The 17,500-nt window shown below is 43.9% G+C and overlaps 1 protein-coding gene across 7 annotated transcripts in view; it reads left to right on the top strand.

The window, feature by feature from the left end:
* The window catches only part of arfgef3 (ARFGEF family member 3), a 36,605-nt gene extending 21,041 nt beyond the window's left edge, over positions 1-15,564 (top strand). For 4 of the 7 annotated variants that reach the window (XM_069177270.1, XM_069177276.1, XM_069177275.1 and 1 more), the window contains 18 exons: positions 381-560; positions 670-811; positions 925-1,047; positions 1,273-1,376; positions 1,582-1,726; positions 1,811-1,939; positions 2,515-2,691; positions 3,197-3,311; positions 3,483-3,585; positions 6,071-6,202; positions 6,541-6,671; positions 7,110-7,118; positions 7,351-7,569; positions 7,675-7,846; positions 8,539-8,640; positions 8,985-9,400; positions 9,483-9,966; positions 10,708-15,564. In XM_069177270.1, coding sequence (XP_069033371.1) covers positions 381-560; positions 670-811; positions 925-1,047; positions 1,273-1,376; positions 1,582-1,726; positions 1,811-1,939; positions 2,515-2,691; positions 3,197-3,311; positions 3,483-3,585; positions 6,071-6,202; positions 6,541-6,671; positions 7,110-7,118; positions 7,351-7,569; positions 7,675-7,846; positions 8,539-8,640; positions 8,985-9,400; positions 9,483-9,966; positions 10,708-10,899 — 3,075 coding nt within the window. In that variant the 3' untranslated portion in view covers positions 10,900-15,564. Of the gene's footprint in view, positions 1-380; positions 561-669; positions 812-924; positions 1,048-1,272; positions 1,377-1,581; positions 1,727-1,810; positions 1,940-2,514; positions 2,692-3,196; positions 3,312-3,482; positions 3,586-6,070; positions 6,203-6,540; positions 6,672-7,109; positions 7,119-7,350; positions 7,570-7,674; positions 7,847-8,283; positions 8,309-8,538; positions 8,641-8,984; positions 9,401-9,482; positions 9,967-10,707 lie in introns of those variants that run through there. The other 3 variants (XM_069177273.1, XM_069177272.1, XM_069177277.1) reach the window with 2 other exon arrangements.
* Positions 15,565-17,500: the final 1,936 nt, after the last annotated feature.

Here is a 17,500-nt window from a genome sequence, read left to right as displayed (position 1 = left end):
TCTCATATTACTGCAAAACGGGCAAAAAATATAAATCATTTAAACTTTTTCAAGAAAATTGCCCAAGGAAATCTGTTTCATATCATTTTCAAGTTAATATTTGTTGGTACTGTTTGGTTTAAATGCTGTTGACATTAAAATATAACAGTAGAATATCATCAAACTTTTGACATTTTGACTGAGTGAATAATGAAGCTGTAACTTTTCTTGTCATAATATTTAGCTTTATATGTAACTCTAAGAGGTCACTAATAAAAGACAAGGTCATGCTGCAGGTGTGAAAACTATAGTTCATTTCAAAGATACGCTGAAACTATCGGGGAACCTTGAGAATATTTATTCGTTCCTTACAAACACGAAGGTTTTTTTCCGTCTCTCAGGCCGCATGTCACAAAGAGCGCCACGTGTCCCAGAAGGCCGTCTCCTTCATCCACGACGTCCTCACCGAGGTGCTGACGAGCTGGGCGGAGCTTCCACACTTCCACTTTAACGAGGCGCTCTTCAGGCCTTTCGAGCACATCATGCAGCTGGAGCTGTGCGACGAGGACGTCCAGGACCAGGTCCAGTTAAACCTCTAAATAAAAAATAAATAAAAACACAGAACATCAGTTCACAGGTTGTACATTTATAAACGGTGCTGAAGGAGTGTTTCTGCTTGTTTCCCTGCAGGTGATCACGTCGATAGGAGAGCTGGTGGAGATGTGCTCCCCTCAGATCCTGTCAGGGTGGAGGCCTCTGTTCAGCGCTCTGAGGACCGTCCACGGCAGCAAGACGGACACCAAAGACTACCTGCTGGGGGAATACTCCATGGGTCTGTTTTAAACGACAAAAACGTACATTTTATTGAAACATGATGCAGTAAATAACAAAAGTTTCTTCCTTTAAACCTTCCATCTTTCCCTCCTTCCCATTTTTTCCATCCAGGGAAGTCCCAGGCGCCGGTGTTCGATGTCTTCGAGGCTTTCATCAACACCGACAACATCCAGGTTTTTGCCAACGCTGCCACCGACTACATCATGTGTCTCATGAAGTTCGTGAAGGGCTTAGGTCGGTCTCACTCGTGCACGCTCTTTTAAAACCTACAGGGATTTTATTTCTGCTCGAATCACGCGCTCATACCGTGCATGTACACGCTGCATTAATGTCACGTATACATAAGAGGAAGGGATGTACAGAGATGTTCACTCGAGTTGGTTGTGACTTTGTACAGTCACTAAAAACAGACATTTTCTTTTCACACTTTTGTGTACCTGTGTTACTTTCTGTGTTCAGGAGAGGTTGACTATAAAGAGATTGGAGACTGCGTCCATGTCTCAGGTTACAGCTCCACCGACCTCTGCCTGCCCGCTCTCGACTACCTCCGCAGATGTTCGCAGGTAGGAACTCACAAGTTTCACAAAACTCCCTAAACTGGGATTTTTTTTCTTTTAATTTTGGACTAAAATAATTTTACTTTTCTTAGACCGTCTCAATAAGTGACAGACTTAAACAAATCTGACACGGATATCAGAGGGAAAGTTGCAGGTATTTTTCTCCTCCTTCCTGTGATTTGATGAATGCCGTGTTGCATTTGATTGACAGCTGCTGGCGAAGATCTACAAGATGTCGTCCAAGCCGGTGTTTCTGGGGGCGCGGCTCGCCAGCCTGCCGATGAGATCACAAGAGCGCTCCATCAGTAGTGAGGACGGGATGGACTGTGTCCTCCAGGAGTTTGATGATGACACAGGTCAAGACAGGTTACTGTTTTTCTAGTCTTTTACTGTCTCTGTCTCCTCTCTCTAATCCAGCTTTGTCGGTTCCTGCCCTGTAGGTCTGATCCAGGTCTGGATTCTGTTGTTGGAGCAGCTCACGGCAGCCGTGTCAAACTGCCCCCGACAACACCAACCTCCGACCCTGGAGCTGCTCTTCACTCTGCTCAGAGAGGTCTCCGCCATACCAGGTGATGTGTGAATGTTACGACCACCGAGAGGTCCCGGGTTTAAATCACGAACGAGCCCCCAAGTTATGTAACAACCTCCAAGAGGTCCCGGGTTTAAATCACGGACGAGCCCCCAAATTATGTTACAACCTCCGAGAGGTCCCGGGTTTAAATCACGGACGAGCCCCCAAATTATGTTACAACCTCCGAGAGGTCCCGGGTTTAAATCACGGATGAGCCCCCAAATTATGTTACAACCTCCGAGAGGTCCCGGGTTTAAATCACATAATATATTTCTCCACTCCAATCAGCTGATAAGGTACACCTGAGGAGAGAGCCAGTCAGGGCAAGGAGCAGCCAGGTACAGGTGTTCACCAGCAGAGGAGGAAAATGTAACAACGTAGACACACATCTGTGGACATGAGTGTTCACACCCAGTCAGGAGAACCATGGTCATTTTAATAACCATCATTTTTAGAAAAACCTGAGAGGACAGTTATCATAAACACAAACTAAATTAAATCAGTCATGTGACCTTACTTTTCGTGCTGACATTGTAAACATACTCGCGATCTAACCCTGCCTCCTCCCTGCAGGTCCGGGGTTCGCCATCTTCTCTGTCATCCAGCTACTGCTTCCTGTGATGTCGCTCTGGCTGCAGCGTAGCCACGGCGACCACTCCTACTGGGACGTGGCGGCGGCCAATTTCAAACACGCCATTGGCCTGTGCTGCGAGCTGGTGGTGGAGCACGTCAACAGCTTCATACACTCAGGTGAGAGTTCAGGGTTCAGTGTCTCCACTTGTTTTTATTTATAAAGCGCCTTTGCATGCATCCCAAAGTGCTTCACAGAGCAAGATAAAAGAACACAATAAAAACAAGAGAAAAGTAGAACAAACAGGAAAAATATAACACAATTAAAACCCAAACAATAAATAAAACAGTAAATCAATAGAGCCTCTTACTGCATCTGTGCTGAAATATTGTAAACTGCAGGTGCACCGTCGTAGATCGGATGAATTATTGTTTGTCTCGTGTGGCCTTCAGGTGAAATGGAGCGTGAATGATGACTTGTTGTTCCACTGTCCTCTTTAGTCAGATTAAACTGTGTATTAAGTCGCTCCGAACCCGAGTCCTTCTTTAGTGTGTCTGTGACCTTCAGAATAATCTCACATTCTCACGAGTGTGTGTGTGTGTGTGTGTGTGTGTGTGTGTGTGTGTGTATGTGTGTGTGTGTGTGTGTGTGTGTGTGTGTGTGTGTGTTTTTCCCTCCTGGCAGATATTGGTTACGAGTCCCTGATCAACCTGATGCTGAAGGACCTGTTCAAGCTGCTGGTGGCCTGCGTGTCTGAGCCTGCAGAGACCATCTCCAGAGTGGGCTGCTCCTGCATCAGGTGACGACTCACTCGTCTGTTATACATACACACACACACACACACACACACACACACACACACACACACACACACACACACACACACACACACACACACACACACACACCTGTCACTGAGTAGAAAACGTTTCTTTTAGCCTGTTGGTCTAATCACCGGTGTTTCCTGCAGGTACGTGCTGGTCACGGTGGGTCCGGTGTTCACCGAGGAAATGTGGAGGTTGGCCTGCTGCGCTCTGCAGGACGCGTTCTCTGCTACGTTAGAGCCCGTCAAGGTACACACACACACACACACACACACACACACACACACACACTGGTACACAGAGATAAAAGGCCATACAAACCCACTCTCTACTCACACTCCTCTGTAGTAAACCACATAATCCATCGGCGCTCTGCAGCCGCTTGTTGGGAAAGAAGTAATCTGAAAGCCGTCGCTGCTAATACTGTCAACATGCTGACGGACCACATTAAGCTCGATAACCTCGGTTCACCGCGCCGACATGTTCTCCCCACGACTCCAGTTCGTCTCCTCACTGTGTCGGACTCTGTTCCTGTTTAACTTTGTGTTTCTGTTTAACTGATTCAGCTGAAAGGAGACAGAAAAGAAGCTGCTTTAAATATTTCTACCTTCTATAGTTAATCCAAATCATTAATGATTAGTATATGAATAATTATACTTCTTTTACAGCTGTTCAAGGCCCGAAAGCATTACCTCATATAAAGCACACACACACACACTTCAGGCATCATTGTGTCACCTGAGTGATCGACATCTGTCTGACTCTTTGTTTTAATCGGATTTAAAATGCATCTAAAATCGACAACTGAGCAATTAGGGAGTATAACCTCAAAGAGACATTAAAAAAAAAAAAAAATAATTAAAGAACAGATGAACTTAAATGTGAATTATTGATAATGACAAAGGTGCTGGCTCCAGTCTGGGATGTCCCAGATCCTATTCAGGGAAGATCTGACACACGTGAAGTTTAGAAAGTTGTAGCTTAGAGAGGTTTCCTTGACAACGGAGCGCAATACGTTAAACGTCAGTTTCTGGGTGTTTGAGCAGCGACTGTATGACACATGCAGCCGTGTTCGAGTGCTGAGAGATCACAGTCATGCTGTTCCCTTTCAGCCCCGCAGAGAGCACCACCACCAACGCCGTGTGTGTGTGTGTGTGTGTGTGTGTGTGTGTGTGTGTGTGTGTGTGTGTGTGTGGTAGAGGTGATACCAGCGGGTGCTTTATGACTGCGTGTTGTGTGTTCCTGCAGCTCAGAGGCAGCTGCCTGCCTGACAGTGGCTAAGCAGCTTTACAGCTTAGAGCCACAGCTGTGTGTGTGTGTGTGTGTGTGTGTGTGTGTGTGTGTGTGTGTGTGTGTGTGTGTGTGTGTGTGTGATTCAGAAATGATGATGATGATATCTTAAAACAATTGACAGATTTTCTTTGCTTGTTTCCAGACAATTTAACTTTGGGATTCTTAACAGACCGAATGAGTTGAAGATAATTTGCTTGTTTACTTGAAAAAAAAAAAAAAAATGACTTGAAATCCTTTTTTTAATTTTTTTTTTTTTTTTTTAGGCCGTTTCTGCACGAACTGATCCGACATTTTAAAATGCCAACTTAACAAAAAAAAAAGCCTGGATGTAAAGTCTTGTGTTCATCTCTACATTAAGTCGGGTTTTTTTAGGGGCTTAAAACATTCGTCCCAGTTTGATGTGCGACATATGAACAAACGGTTTAAGAAGCTCTGAGCTTCGCTGACGGCACTTTTGTTTATGTAACAGCTTTTGTGTTCACGCTGTTGTTTCATGCAGCACATCACACAGTTGTTCTTTAGGACTTCTGGACATTTATATAACAGCGGCACGTTAAATCATGTTTTAAACACCACATATTCAGCTGTAACTTTTATTTGAAGTATTTTATTATATTTGAGTCGGTTAGTTTTTGGTTTCACGTTGCAGTTTTGCAAATATACTAAAGAAAGAAGCAATTCAGATTTTTTTTTCGTTGCAAGTTTGATGAGTTTTTAGGAGGACAATGAAATGAAATAGCTTTTAAAGATCAAATATTAAATATTCATCCGTCTGTTTCTGTCTAATCGCTGCGTTTGAAGAACTTTGGAGACTTTAAATTGAGTCTTGGCAGAGAGAAGGTCGAGATCTCCGTGTAGCTTATGCTTTCAAATGTATAAACGCGTGACCTTTGACCCACCTCAGAAAAGATGCTTTTGTCTAGAAGCAATGCATTCAGGTCACATCCGATTTGATGTATGTTCTGTATGAAACTGAAATGCTTCATCCAGAAGAACCTGCTGATCTGCTACAGCATGAAAACATGAATGTCATGTCCAGTATGTGCTGGATGGATCCTGTGCTTTTTATTTTCTTACATTTTTCTTGTATATTCAGGAATAATATGCCTTTTTTTATTCTAATACTTCAACTAAGGCTTCCTATTTGCTCAATAAATGATTGAACATCAAACAAATTTATCTGGTTTCAAGTTTGCATTTGTTTTCTGATTTGTCTCATAATAAAGCTGTAAAACATCTCTGTTGCACACATTCGAAGGTTTACTTCCGTTTGACTGACAGTTGCTCATTCAGTTTGTAACCTTGGCACCATCTTTTATTTTGCCGGGGAAGATGTCCCGTCCGCCACGTTAAAACTCACCGACAGGATCCGTTAAACGCAGTTTTTTCTTTTTAACCCCGGTCCGTGTTGACGTCCCTTCTCGGTTCTCCTCTCTTGCAGAACCTCTTGGCGTGTTTCCGCAGCGGCTCCGACAGTTTCTCCGGAGACGCCTGCGAGGTGAAGGTGGCCGCTCCGTCTCACTCGCCGTCAGCCGAGGCCGAGTACTGGAGGATCAAAGCCATGGCTCAACAGGTCACGAGTCCATGACGATAAATAATAATCTCTGTTGTCTCCTTTAAAAAAAAAGAAAAAGAAATTTCAGCAATTAACCATGAAATAAGTTGTTCTTTTTACAGCTGCATATGGGCATAATTATAGATCTTTTTTTTTCACCATATATTTACAGACACCAGTCATCATAAATGCAACATAATTATGCTGCAATTTTGATCTCAAAAGGCCCGGGGTCAAAAAGAATAAAATATTATAATAACTCAAATAAGAAATAAGCAGTGCAGAAATCCTATTATATTGCGCAACTGTTGCCGGCCCTGGAGAGCTTTGCTAAAATGTCCCTCTTTGTGTCCCAGGTCTTTATGTTGGACACCCAGTGCTCCCCGAAGACGCCCAACAACAAAGACGGCTTCGAGCACGCTCAGTCCTGCGTCCTCATCATCGAGCTGCCGTCTGACCAGCAGTCCAACGGACACGCTCAGAAGAGGTGGACAGCACACGCACACGCGCACGTGCACGCGCACACACACACACACACACACACACACACACACACACACACACACACACAGGTTTGGTGTTGATTAATAACTTACATGCTTTTATTTTCTAACCTCAAAGTAACAGTGCAACCTGCTGATCCTCCTTTCAAAATAAATCTCAAATGAAGTTTGAATTTTGTCGACACGTGCAAATTTATTCCAACACATTTGCAGGACTGACAAATCACTTTTGGGAAGTTTCTGCCACGTGATAAAACTCCGTCGTCTTTTCACAAAGCCACATTTCATTTGAAGGAAATACCGGATTAAGTACAGAAGTATATTTTTTCCGTCTGTAACTTTAAATGAAATGCAGGTAAATATTAAAACACTAACTTTCTCATGAATTGCCTCGTCTTGTCTTTCTGCTGCTTTGCTGACAGGAAAATTGGGTAAGAATGTTTTCTGTGACATCAGTGATGTTGTGTTTGTCAGATTTGAACAGTTTGCCAACATACCACACATCTCTGCATGAGCCCATAATGATAAATTAGGTGGTCGATTTTGTATTAATTTCCGTTTATTTCATAATTCTAACAGACAATTGTAATTATAAAATAACATTTCCATTTTAAGCATTCAGTAAACTCCTATAAAGATGTTTTGTGTTTTTTTCACCTGCAGGATCCCCTTCCGGACCATCGTGGTGAGTTTGCTGTCCCACCAGGTTCTGCTGCAGAACCTCTACGACATCCTGATGGAGGAGTTCGTCAAGCAGCCCGAGGGTCACGAAAGGGTCACGCCGGTGACCTCCGACCCCGGCAGACCGCCAGCGGGCTTCCTGCGCTACATCTCCATGACCAATTTAGCCATAATCCTGGACCTGCTGCTGGACTCTTACAGGTCAGTCTCATTTGTGGATCTCTTAATCAGGCTGGCAGATAACGGTGCTTATGATATTTAATAATGTTGATGAGCTGCCCACTCGTGCTGATCTCCTCTCTGCAGGACAGCGCGGGACTTCGACACCCGGCCGGGTCTGAAATACCTGCTGATGAAGGTGTCGGGCGTCTGCGGCGCCGCTAATCTTTACCGTCAGTCCGCCATGAGCTTCAACCTGTACTTCCAGGCGCTGCTGTGCGCCACGCTGAGCCAGGCCGACAGCATGAGCGCGCAGCAGGTGGGAACCGACAAAATCCAAATTTAGTCTGATGTCATGTAGTTGAGACATACGTAGAATTATCACCTGACTTTTCAGTTCCTGTCAGCTCTGCAGGACTTTCAATGTATTTCAGCCCAAACTGTCAGCTACTTTCCTAAAACACCCTCTTATAAAGGCGCCTTCTGCTCCCAGCATGGTGCCAACCAACAGACAGACGAAAGGAGGGCGTCTAGAAGCCACAGAGGCTAACAGTGTTAACAAGCTAGCAGGCCGGTAACCTAATGCAGGAAAAATATGTTAAAAGTGAATTAAAAATATGAATACATTTGAACGCAGCAAAATCTGAAAATAGCTGGTGAAAAAAATTCTAATAAAATCCCCACATTTTTAAATAAAAGCTGTAATTTTATAGTTTATAGTATAATTTTATATCTGCACTTCTGTGTGTTCGGTAGGTGAAATGAAAGACGTTCAGAGCAGGTATTTAATACGTTTGGAACGAATGCTTCACAAAAATAACATGAACATGAATCCATTTATTAAACATTTAATCTAATAATCCACGCACTTTTATTAATGATTTGGTTTCTACCTACTAAAGATCTCATTTTTACATCTAAGGTTAACATCTTACGTTAACATCCAAGCAACCACCTAGAAATGTTGTAACGACCACGTAGCAGCACGTCGTAACCGCTCCGTGTGTTCAGGTGAAGAGGATCCTGCACGAGGAAGAGGAGAGGAGCTCCGACTCGTCTCATCCCGGATCTGCTTCTTCCGAGGACGAAGACATCTTTGAGGAAACGGCACAGGTGACATAAAAACGCTGTAATAATCAGGAAAAATCATTAGCAATGGATTTTGAGTTTTCTGTTCTTGACATAAATCTCAAAAGAACAGCTGTGTGTGCTGGATCATGAAAGCAGGTTCACCTCGAGGTCACGCTGTTCGGCAGACGACCCCTGAACGCACCGCAGAAACAAAAATACACAAATAAAAGTTTTCCGTGGATTAGAGCTGCTGCTGCTCTTCCTCCTTCCATTAGTGGTTCCTCTTTAGTTTTAAGGAGGACATTCCTCAGAGGAGCGACTGAACTTTTCACCTTTCAGGCTCACGTTGTCGTCGCCCTCTTTAACTGCGCGTCTCCTCTGAGCAGGTCAGCCCCCCCCGCGGCCGGGACAAGCGCCACCCGTGGCGAGCCCCGGTGCCGTCGCTCAGCGTGCAGCCGCTGGGCAGCGCCGACTGGGCCTGGCTGGTCAAGCGGCTCTACAAGCTGTGCGTGGACCTGTGCAACAGCTACATCCAGATGCACCGCGACCTGGAGAGCACGCTGGAGGAGACGGCGCTGCTGAGGGGCGGAGCCGGAGGAGGAGGAGGAGGAGGAGGAGGAGGAGGAGGAGGGGAGCACATCTTCTTCCTGCCTCTCTTCCAGTCCGAGACGTCCACGCCGACGTCGGCGGGCGGGCTCTCGGCGAGGGGGACGCCGTCGGAGGAAGGCGGGTACCGGTGTCAGACGGCGGACGTGAGCGTGGCGTCGCCGGGAGACACGCCCACGCCCAGTCCAGGAGTCAGGTCCGATGTCTTCGTATTTAACACCAGCCTCTACTCTCACCTGTTCAATAATAAAATCAGCTGTTTTCCTCTCTGTTCACAGCTGCACAGGAAGTCTGCCCCACCACTTCCGCCTCGGAGGCGACAGGCGAGACTCGATGGGCGGAGCTCCCGGCGCCGCGCCGGGAAGGAGAAAGGAATGGTGGGAAAGCGCCGGGAACAAACTGTACACCATCGCCACGGACAAAACCATCAGCAAGCTGATGATGGAGTACAAACGCAGGAAGCAGCAGCAGCAGCAGCCGCAGCCGCAGCAGAGCCACGTCAACCTGTTCATGAAGGAGCAGGGCCGGGCGGCGGGGGGAGGAGGAGGAGGAGGAGGAGGAGGAGCGGGGGAGAGGAGGGGAACTGTGGAGACGCAGAGGCCCCCTCAGAGGCCCCAGCAGCTCGTGGACCAGCAGGGACCTCCTCTGAGGCACTCGGTCAGCGCGGGGCCGGAGGTGCTGAGGCAGGAGAAGAGGCCGCGGTCAGGATCCACCATCAGCTCCCACAGCATCTCACTGAGGGACTCGGAGGCCCAGATCCAGGTGGGGGGGGGGGGGACAAGAATTAATCGATTTATCGTAATCTGTTATCTAATTCCAGTAAATCTGTTCAGATTAGGCGGAAGGACGGTTCATAATCTCTTGTTTAAGATTTAACAGTCCAGTTAATCTCTGTTTTTATGCCTCCGCACCAACGAGAGCCGCCGGCGGAGCGCGATATCTCAAGAACGCCTCGAGGGAAAAACCGTTCACTTGATACTGAGGATGAACTGATTCGATTTTGGTGGGGAAAGGTCAAAGGTCAAGGTTACTGTGAACCAAATTCGATGCATTAACATCGACACCATATCTCAGGAACACCGGCATGGAATCTCTTCAAATGTGACGCAATCGTTCGCTCGGCTTTAAGGGTGAATTGATTAGAGTTTGGTGGTCAAAGGTCAAAGTTCAAAGTCACTGTGACCTCGCATTCCCCTCATCTGTCCGTCCAGTTCTTGTGAACGCAATATATCAAGAACACTTAATGGGAAGTTGCTCGAATTTGGCAAAACCATTCACTTCAAAGTCACATTGAGTTCAATATCTATGTGGGTTTGGACAGATTTACACGTGAACGACAACGGCTCGGCGCTAATTCTAGTTTCAAGGCAAATGTTGCACTTTATGTGAAAACGTAGAAATGAAATCATTAGACATGAATAAGAATAACCTCCCATGTCCAGCATATCTGTGTACGTTCGTGTGTTGATCTCTGACACTGATCCCGCCCCCTCCTCCTTGCAGGCGTGGACCAACATGGTGTTGACCCTCCTGAACCAGGTCCTCCTCCTGTCCGACGCCTCCTTCCTGGCGCTGCAGCCGGCGCTCTACCCCTGCCTCAGCCAGCTGTCCTGCCACGTCACCGACGCCCGCGTCCGCCAGGCGCTGCGCGAGTGGCTGGGCCGCGTCGGCCGACTCTACGACATCATCGGGTGACGTCGCGGCGAGGAGACGGCGAGCGCAGGCTGTCGGTCAGTGAAGGACGAACACTCGAAACCAGGAAGTCATTTTGTTGCAGCAGACTTGTTTGGAGACTAAACGAATAAACGGGATATTAACGAAGGGCTCGGTTGGCAAATGACGCGACTCAAAAAGGGAGAGAAATGGCACACAGACATCATGTGACATCATGTGACATCATGTGACATCACAGAGGAGGATTAGTTTGAGAAGTGGAGAATTTAACCGGCTCGTAAAGGACTCTTCTTCTTCCTCGGTTGAAACGGTTCCTTTCTAAATCACGCCAGAAAAAATATCATTTGCTTCTTTTCTGTTTGCGATCTGCAGAATCTCCTATAATTTCAGCTCAGTATTTTCACATTATATCTCATGCAGATGCAAACTTTAAATGTGCACATGTGCAGTGAATTACAGGTGTTAGTTCACCTGCATCTTTTCCTCCTTCGCTGTAGAAACACAGTTCTGTTGGTACGCTGTTCACTAGCAGCTGTGAGGGAGGTCAAAGAAATGAAATGAGAATTTTCCAGCTCTCCGTTTAACACGTGCTTCATGTCACCTGTCTGCATGAGCTGCAAACCAAACAGAAGAGCAGCTTATTGAAATGACAAGTGGTCAAAAAGCTCCACAGGCTTTGTTTAAAAAGGTAAAAAAAAAATACAACCTGGTCCACGTAGTCATCGTCCATTGTTGCTGCTGCTGGTTATGAAAACGATGATGAAGGACAAGTAGTATGCAGAGAGGAAGAATATACTCGGCCCTGCCTGCTTTGTCTGACTGACAGCCGACCTCTGAGACATGTTGGGCGATGACACAAAAAAAAAAAAAAAAAAAAAAGTACCATCACAAAGTCCAAACTTCACGTCTGAAATAAGATCACCTCGTTTAAAATGTTGAGCGTTACATCCAGAGGAGACGTGTTCCATCAGCTCGTTTATGAATGTGTGTCGGATTCAGCTTTAAATATTCTGAATGTCTTACTTTATTCCCGCCTGTCAAAACTGAAGTATTTATTTGAACCAAATACAAACATGCAGTATGTGCACTGTAATATTTAAATGCCTGCGACTTGTTATTTTTACTATTTTATGTATGTAAATTATTTTAAATATTCAATTTATCATGTTGAGAATATTCTATTTTTTTTGTGACTTTGTGCTACTATCTAATCATGTGACATCTGGGTTTTTAACATTCACCTTTGACCCCAACTGCTCCAATTAATGATTATATTGTTATTAATTCCTCCTTTTTTTTTTATCAATTCATTCGACTTTTAAGATCAAACCTGCAGGACCGATTTAGATAAAACCTGCTGTTGTTGTTCTCAGTCTCCAGAAGAGGAGTCCTAACGTTTCTTCGTGACCTTTGACCTTTCCTCTGGCAACAAAACAAGATCAGAATTCCCACTTGTGTTTATGTAATCTATGGAAGACAGATTATCCTGAAATTCACTGAGAACAGTTAAAGAGTTCATCCGACGAGATGATCACTTTAAATTGTAATGACCTGACGAGCACTAACAACAGGATGACATTTTTAGACCCGGTTTTATATCGAAAACGGGTCTAAAAAAAGTGAAATAATCTGGAAGTTGTCCTTAAATCTCTTTTTTTACTGACCGTAATATCTGATGACATTTAGTGTTAGCGGGAAAATCTGCAAACTTTGCTGTTGGTTTCTGTATTTACAAAAAAGCTACTGATCTCTTGGATAAAGCAACCAGCAGTGACATCACCCGTTGGCAGCACAGGCCTGTCAATCAAACAGACACGCCCCCAAAAACAGGTCTTCTTGAATCTTCTTTTCTAATGAATGAGGGATTATTTTCAGATGGACCTCCAGAAAACTAATAAGAAGGAGTGACTTTAGCTAACAACACCGAGATAACTGATGGACACATTTTATTCACTTTGGATTTGATGAGAGAAGTTGAATGGGAGTCTATGGAGCCGGAGGCTTTTTGGAGCCGACCTCTAGTGGCACTCGCTGGTATTGCAGCTACATCCACTTTTATACGCAGTCTTTAAGTGCTGCCATTGTGTTTGTTTGGATCACAGAACATGAACTGTAAGTGTAATCGCACCCCGAAACCATTTAACCCCGAATTAAAATCATAATTACAGTGAATAACTTCATCAGAACCAGCAGCCTGATCTGAAGCTGCATTGACCTCCATTCATACTCGTGTGTGTTTTAGGAGAGATTATGACTGAATGAATGAAAGAAGAGAGCATCGAACTGACGCTAACTTTACCATATTGAGGGCATGTCGGCAGGTCGGGGAGGGGCGGAGCATCTGAAGCTCCCTAAGAAGATTTACTCGTTTTTTTTTTTTTTTTTCACCCAGTTGGTCAACAGCTGAGTGTTTGTCGGTCTCTCTCTTCATTCACTCCTTTGTGACGTCTGTCTCACGCTCTCTGACAGCGTCGAAGTTTTACGCTTCATCAACATCTTTGTCTGTTTTTAAAGAGCCTGAAAATCTCCGATCCACTAAACAAAACGAACATGAAGGGGTGGAAGAGTTGGAAATACTTACAGCGACCTCAAAATCTGGCAAAAGAACATTCAAATTGTGATTTATTTTTTATTTTTTTTCCGCTTTGAATATAAATGTTTTTCATGTTACTTCTTTAAAGCATCTCATGGCCGACTGCTCGTTTCCTTCATCACTGAATCAGTTCTTTCTGCTTCAAACCTTCTTAATGGAAAAGAAAAAAACACTTTTCATTTTCATCCCATGTTGTGTCTCATGTGGACGACAGTGAACGCAGCATCCGACTAACCTGACCTAACCAGACTTATTTTTAACTTGTGTCCTTGAAGTCGACCAATAGGATCAAAGAACACTCTTCTACACAAAAGCGAGTATAGACTAAAGGACAGACAACCTTTAGTGTGCTTACTGATGTGTTTTATTAGATCTCAGCGGAAATATCAAACCAAATTTATCCGGTTATTCATTTGATTTTCATCCCCCTGACCTACTTCCTCCACCGAGCGAGGTGAGGTCACTCTGACGTGACATCCCAAAACTGAATCTGAAAAAAAAGTTTGTGTGTGTTTGGAAAAAAATCTTGCTCTAATTCCTCCATCTCGTTTGTTACTTTTATTTAGTCGTCATTTCCGACTGCTAAACAACCAAACAGCATTAGTAATGCCCCCCCCACCCCCCCAGTGTCCCTGACCCGTCCCCATTCGCAGCGGGTGGACAGATGTTGTTGGCCATCAGTGTGATCAGCAGCAGTGAACAGAGAGGATTTAGTTGGTGTTAAATCCGTGACAGCGTTTTTCCCATAAAAAAAAATAAATAAATAAAAAAAGCAGTCGTCTGACGTCATGCAGCGACTCTGCACCGGCAGTTTGTTCTGATTTCTACTTTCTGATGATTCTCCTGCCTTCAATCCCTCAGACCTGATTTCTGTCTGCAGTATTTAGATTTTTCCAGATTTTTTTTCTCCAAATCTTTTGTCTGCCTTTCTGACTTCTGAGATTAAGAGCGATAGCTGCAAGTATGGAAAAGCTGAGCTCACCATGAGTACAAACTTTATCTGCACTCTAAGCAGATTTGATGCGCTCCGAGGAGAAGCTCCAAATCCGCCGTCACGTTACCCGTTCAGTCTTTTGTTCGACTTTCAGCTCTTATTGCTTTTCTGCTTCGCTCCTTCTTTGTCCGGCGAGCTGCTAATCGCATTTCTTCTAATCATTTACGACAAAAGTCATCCGTAGTTTGCTGACTTAAAGTGAAGGGATTACCGAAGTGATTGTACACTGACCTACTATACTTACTTTACTCGGCGCTCAGACAGATTGACGGTCTTAAAAATGTGGAACTTACTAAAATATGCGTAAACATTTTTTCGGACTTTAAAGAACAATGGAGGTTAAAAGCTTTTAAAGGCTTCAACGTGGTTCAAAATGCTGAAAGCAGATAAAGTTACATTTAATGAACCTCAAACGAACCGTCAGTGATTCTCTCAACAAACGGTTCCTCGAAGGTTAAAGCTTAAAGTTCAGAAGTTTGGTGTCACCAAAGATCTTTGTTCGACCAGCGACTCCATGGGAAGATTAGAGGATGAATCCCATAATAATAAGAGTTATTTGAAGTTGTGCGGTGACACTATGAGGAGCATGTTTAAACAGCGGAAACACCTCATCTTAAAGTCTACACGATAACCTGTTACACACATCTGAAAGGTGCGGACAGAGATGCATTATGGGATTTCAGATTTTTTTTTTTTTTTTTTTTTTTTTCCAAAGACAAGGAAACATGGAGGCATGATGATCTTTTACATTAGAAAAAAAACTCCAATACGGGGAACTTGTGAAAGACTTGGCTGTGTGAGTCCTGAACGTCTGTCTTTTAGCCGAAGCTTCCTGCACCGTTTGCTTCCTCCTCCGACCGACGTCAGCAGCTCATCTAATGTTGTGACTGTGATTTCTAAAAAACTAAAAGAAAAAAAACCTGCATTTTTTTTTTCTTCTTCTGCTTTTGATATGAAAGAATAAAAGCTTGTGTACTTTTTTCCTCCCGATGTTTCTAACCTGCTCCGGCCTCTGAACTCTGCTGTATGTTTTTCCAAGCGCTTCGTCAGCCGGCCTGTCCGCTCTGTGTGCTGCACAATAAACGCAGTTTGTCTCCAATGTGTTTGTCGTTGAGGTTTTAAATGTACGATAACTCACATTTAATTTAAATTAAAAGAAGAGCAAACTTAAGATCGAAACATAAAGCAACATTTTCTTTGTTTTATTGGCACAAACACGGCCGTCAGAAATCTTCGGCTTAACGAGGAATCTTTGGCAAAACTTTAAACATTCAAACTCGCTTAGAAAGAATCTTTGCATCCGTCCATTTTAATTTCCGTGCAGCCGAACATCCTCAAACCAAACAGTTTCCAGAATTAAAGTTAAAGTTGGATCAAGTTTGGAGTGGAAGTTCAGTTTGTTATCTGTAAATTAAAAACTGAATGTGAGTCCTTTAACATTAAAACATCCCGGACTCGATGCATGTCGAGCTGTAACTCCTCCCATCAGGACCAGTGACGTGTCTCCTCTCTGCTGGACACACGAACTGTCTGCTGGCCTCATTTCTGCCCCCCCCCCCCCCCGCCCCGCCCCCCTGGCAGACAGTACTTCTGGCTCATCCCTTCAGCTCTGCAGCCCAGTGTCCCTCTGAGCCGCCAGTGGACTCCTGCACCTCGTCTCCTTCGTCCTCTGTGACTCCTCTGAGTGCTGTCGGCCCCCCTCCCCCCTCCCGCCCCCCCCCCACTGTGGCCCCCTGGCTCTGGCTGGGCTTCGGACCCTCCACCCGTTCCACCATGCGGTCTCTGCTGGACAGCAGCTGGATGAAGTTCGGACCGGCCGGCCGGGACTCTCTGGACTGGTCGCCGGGCCCGTCGGCTCTGCCCTCCACCGACAGACAGGCAGTGGTGAGCTCATCCAAATCTCGTGTTTTTATTTTTAATAATAAATAAGTCTTTTATTTTTATTTTTATTTATTTTTAAATGAAACTATTCATAATTTCCAGAAGCTCTTATTATCATCATTTTGACATCATAGATTATGAAGTAAAATATAAATTTTTGTTGCATTTTACTACATTAGTCACACATTTTGCACAACAAAATGTGTTTGCATCTAATAATTCTCCAGAGATTTTTAGATTTTGCTGATATGAACGATGTAATTTTGTCATTTACGCACTGAGATGACATAACGGTGTTTATCAAGTGAAAGATAAAGTCCTAATCTGACTGCTAAATGTTGAAGGTAATCACTGCAGTGGAAAAAAAAAAATCCGCTTTTCACATTTGAAATTGTTTTTCTCTAAAATTCCATTTTACTTTTTTTTTTTTATATATACTTTATATTTTTAATTAAAACTCCAAGATTAAATGCAAATTCACTTCAGAACAGTTGTCTTTTAAAAAAGAAACTCTTCAAAATGAAACTGCTTGTCTCGATTGTCATGCCAAAAGAAATCTTTTTATTTAGATTCTTAATGTAATTTTATTTCATCAGTTGATGAGATCCAGCTGTTTTGAAAACAACTCTATCTTTCTCATTTAGTCTAATTTTGTGATAAATAAATTTGTGATTTCATGTGATTCTTAGTTTCCACTCAGATGATTTATCATGGAGTAAAACTAAGTTTTCTGGGCAGTTTGCATTTCAAATATTTATTTTTAATGTTACTTATATTTCAGAAGCATCTTACTTTGTGACTCTTGTGCTCAAATAGTGCAGAAAAATTTACTTTATTTTGCTCTTATTCAAATCTTTATTCAGTCTTTATTTTGCATTCGGAGCTTCATCCTGTCTTTAAATGTTTTAAGAACTTAATCCATATTCGGTGATTTCGATGGTGCCGATTAAACCCGATGTTTGTGACCGACAACGCCCTCTGTTGGCCAGATGTTACCAACTAACCACCGTTTTCCTTTCACCACTGAACACTGAATGTCAGCACTTAAATTTGTTTACCTGCAACAACCAGACAGTTTATAACCTGACTTTAACTGCATAAGTCAAAAGGTTATTTTTCTGTTCTATGTAAGTGGTCACGTTGATTTATTTCTT

This window comes from Embiotoca jacksoni, unplaced genomic scaffold (assembly GCF_022577435.1).
Source record: "Embiotoca jacksoni isolate LCO1_2020_lvr unplaced genomic scaffold, fEmbJac1.0.p SCAF_70, whole genome shotgun sequence".
NCBI lineage: Eukaryota > Metazoa > Chordata > Actinopteri > Embiotocidae > Embiotoca > Embiotoca jacksoni.
This window is presented reverse-complemented; position numbering and strand designations above follow the sequence as displayed.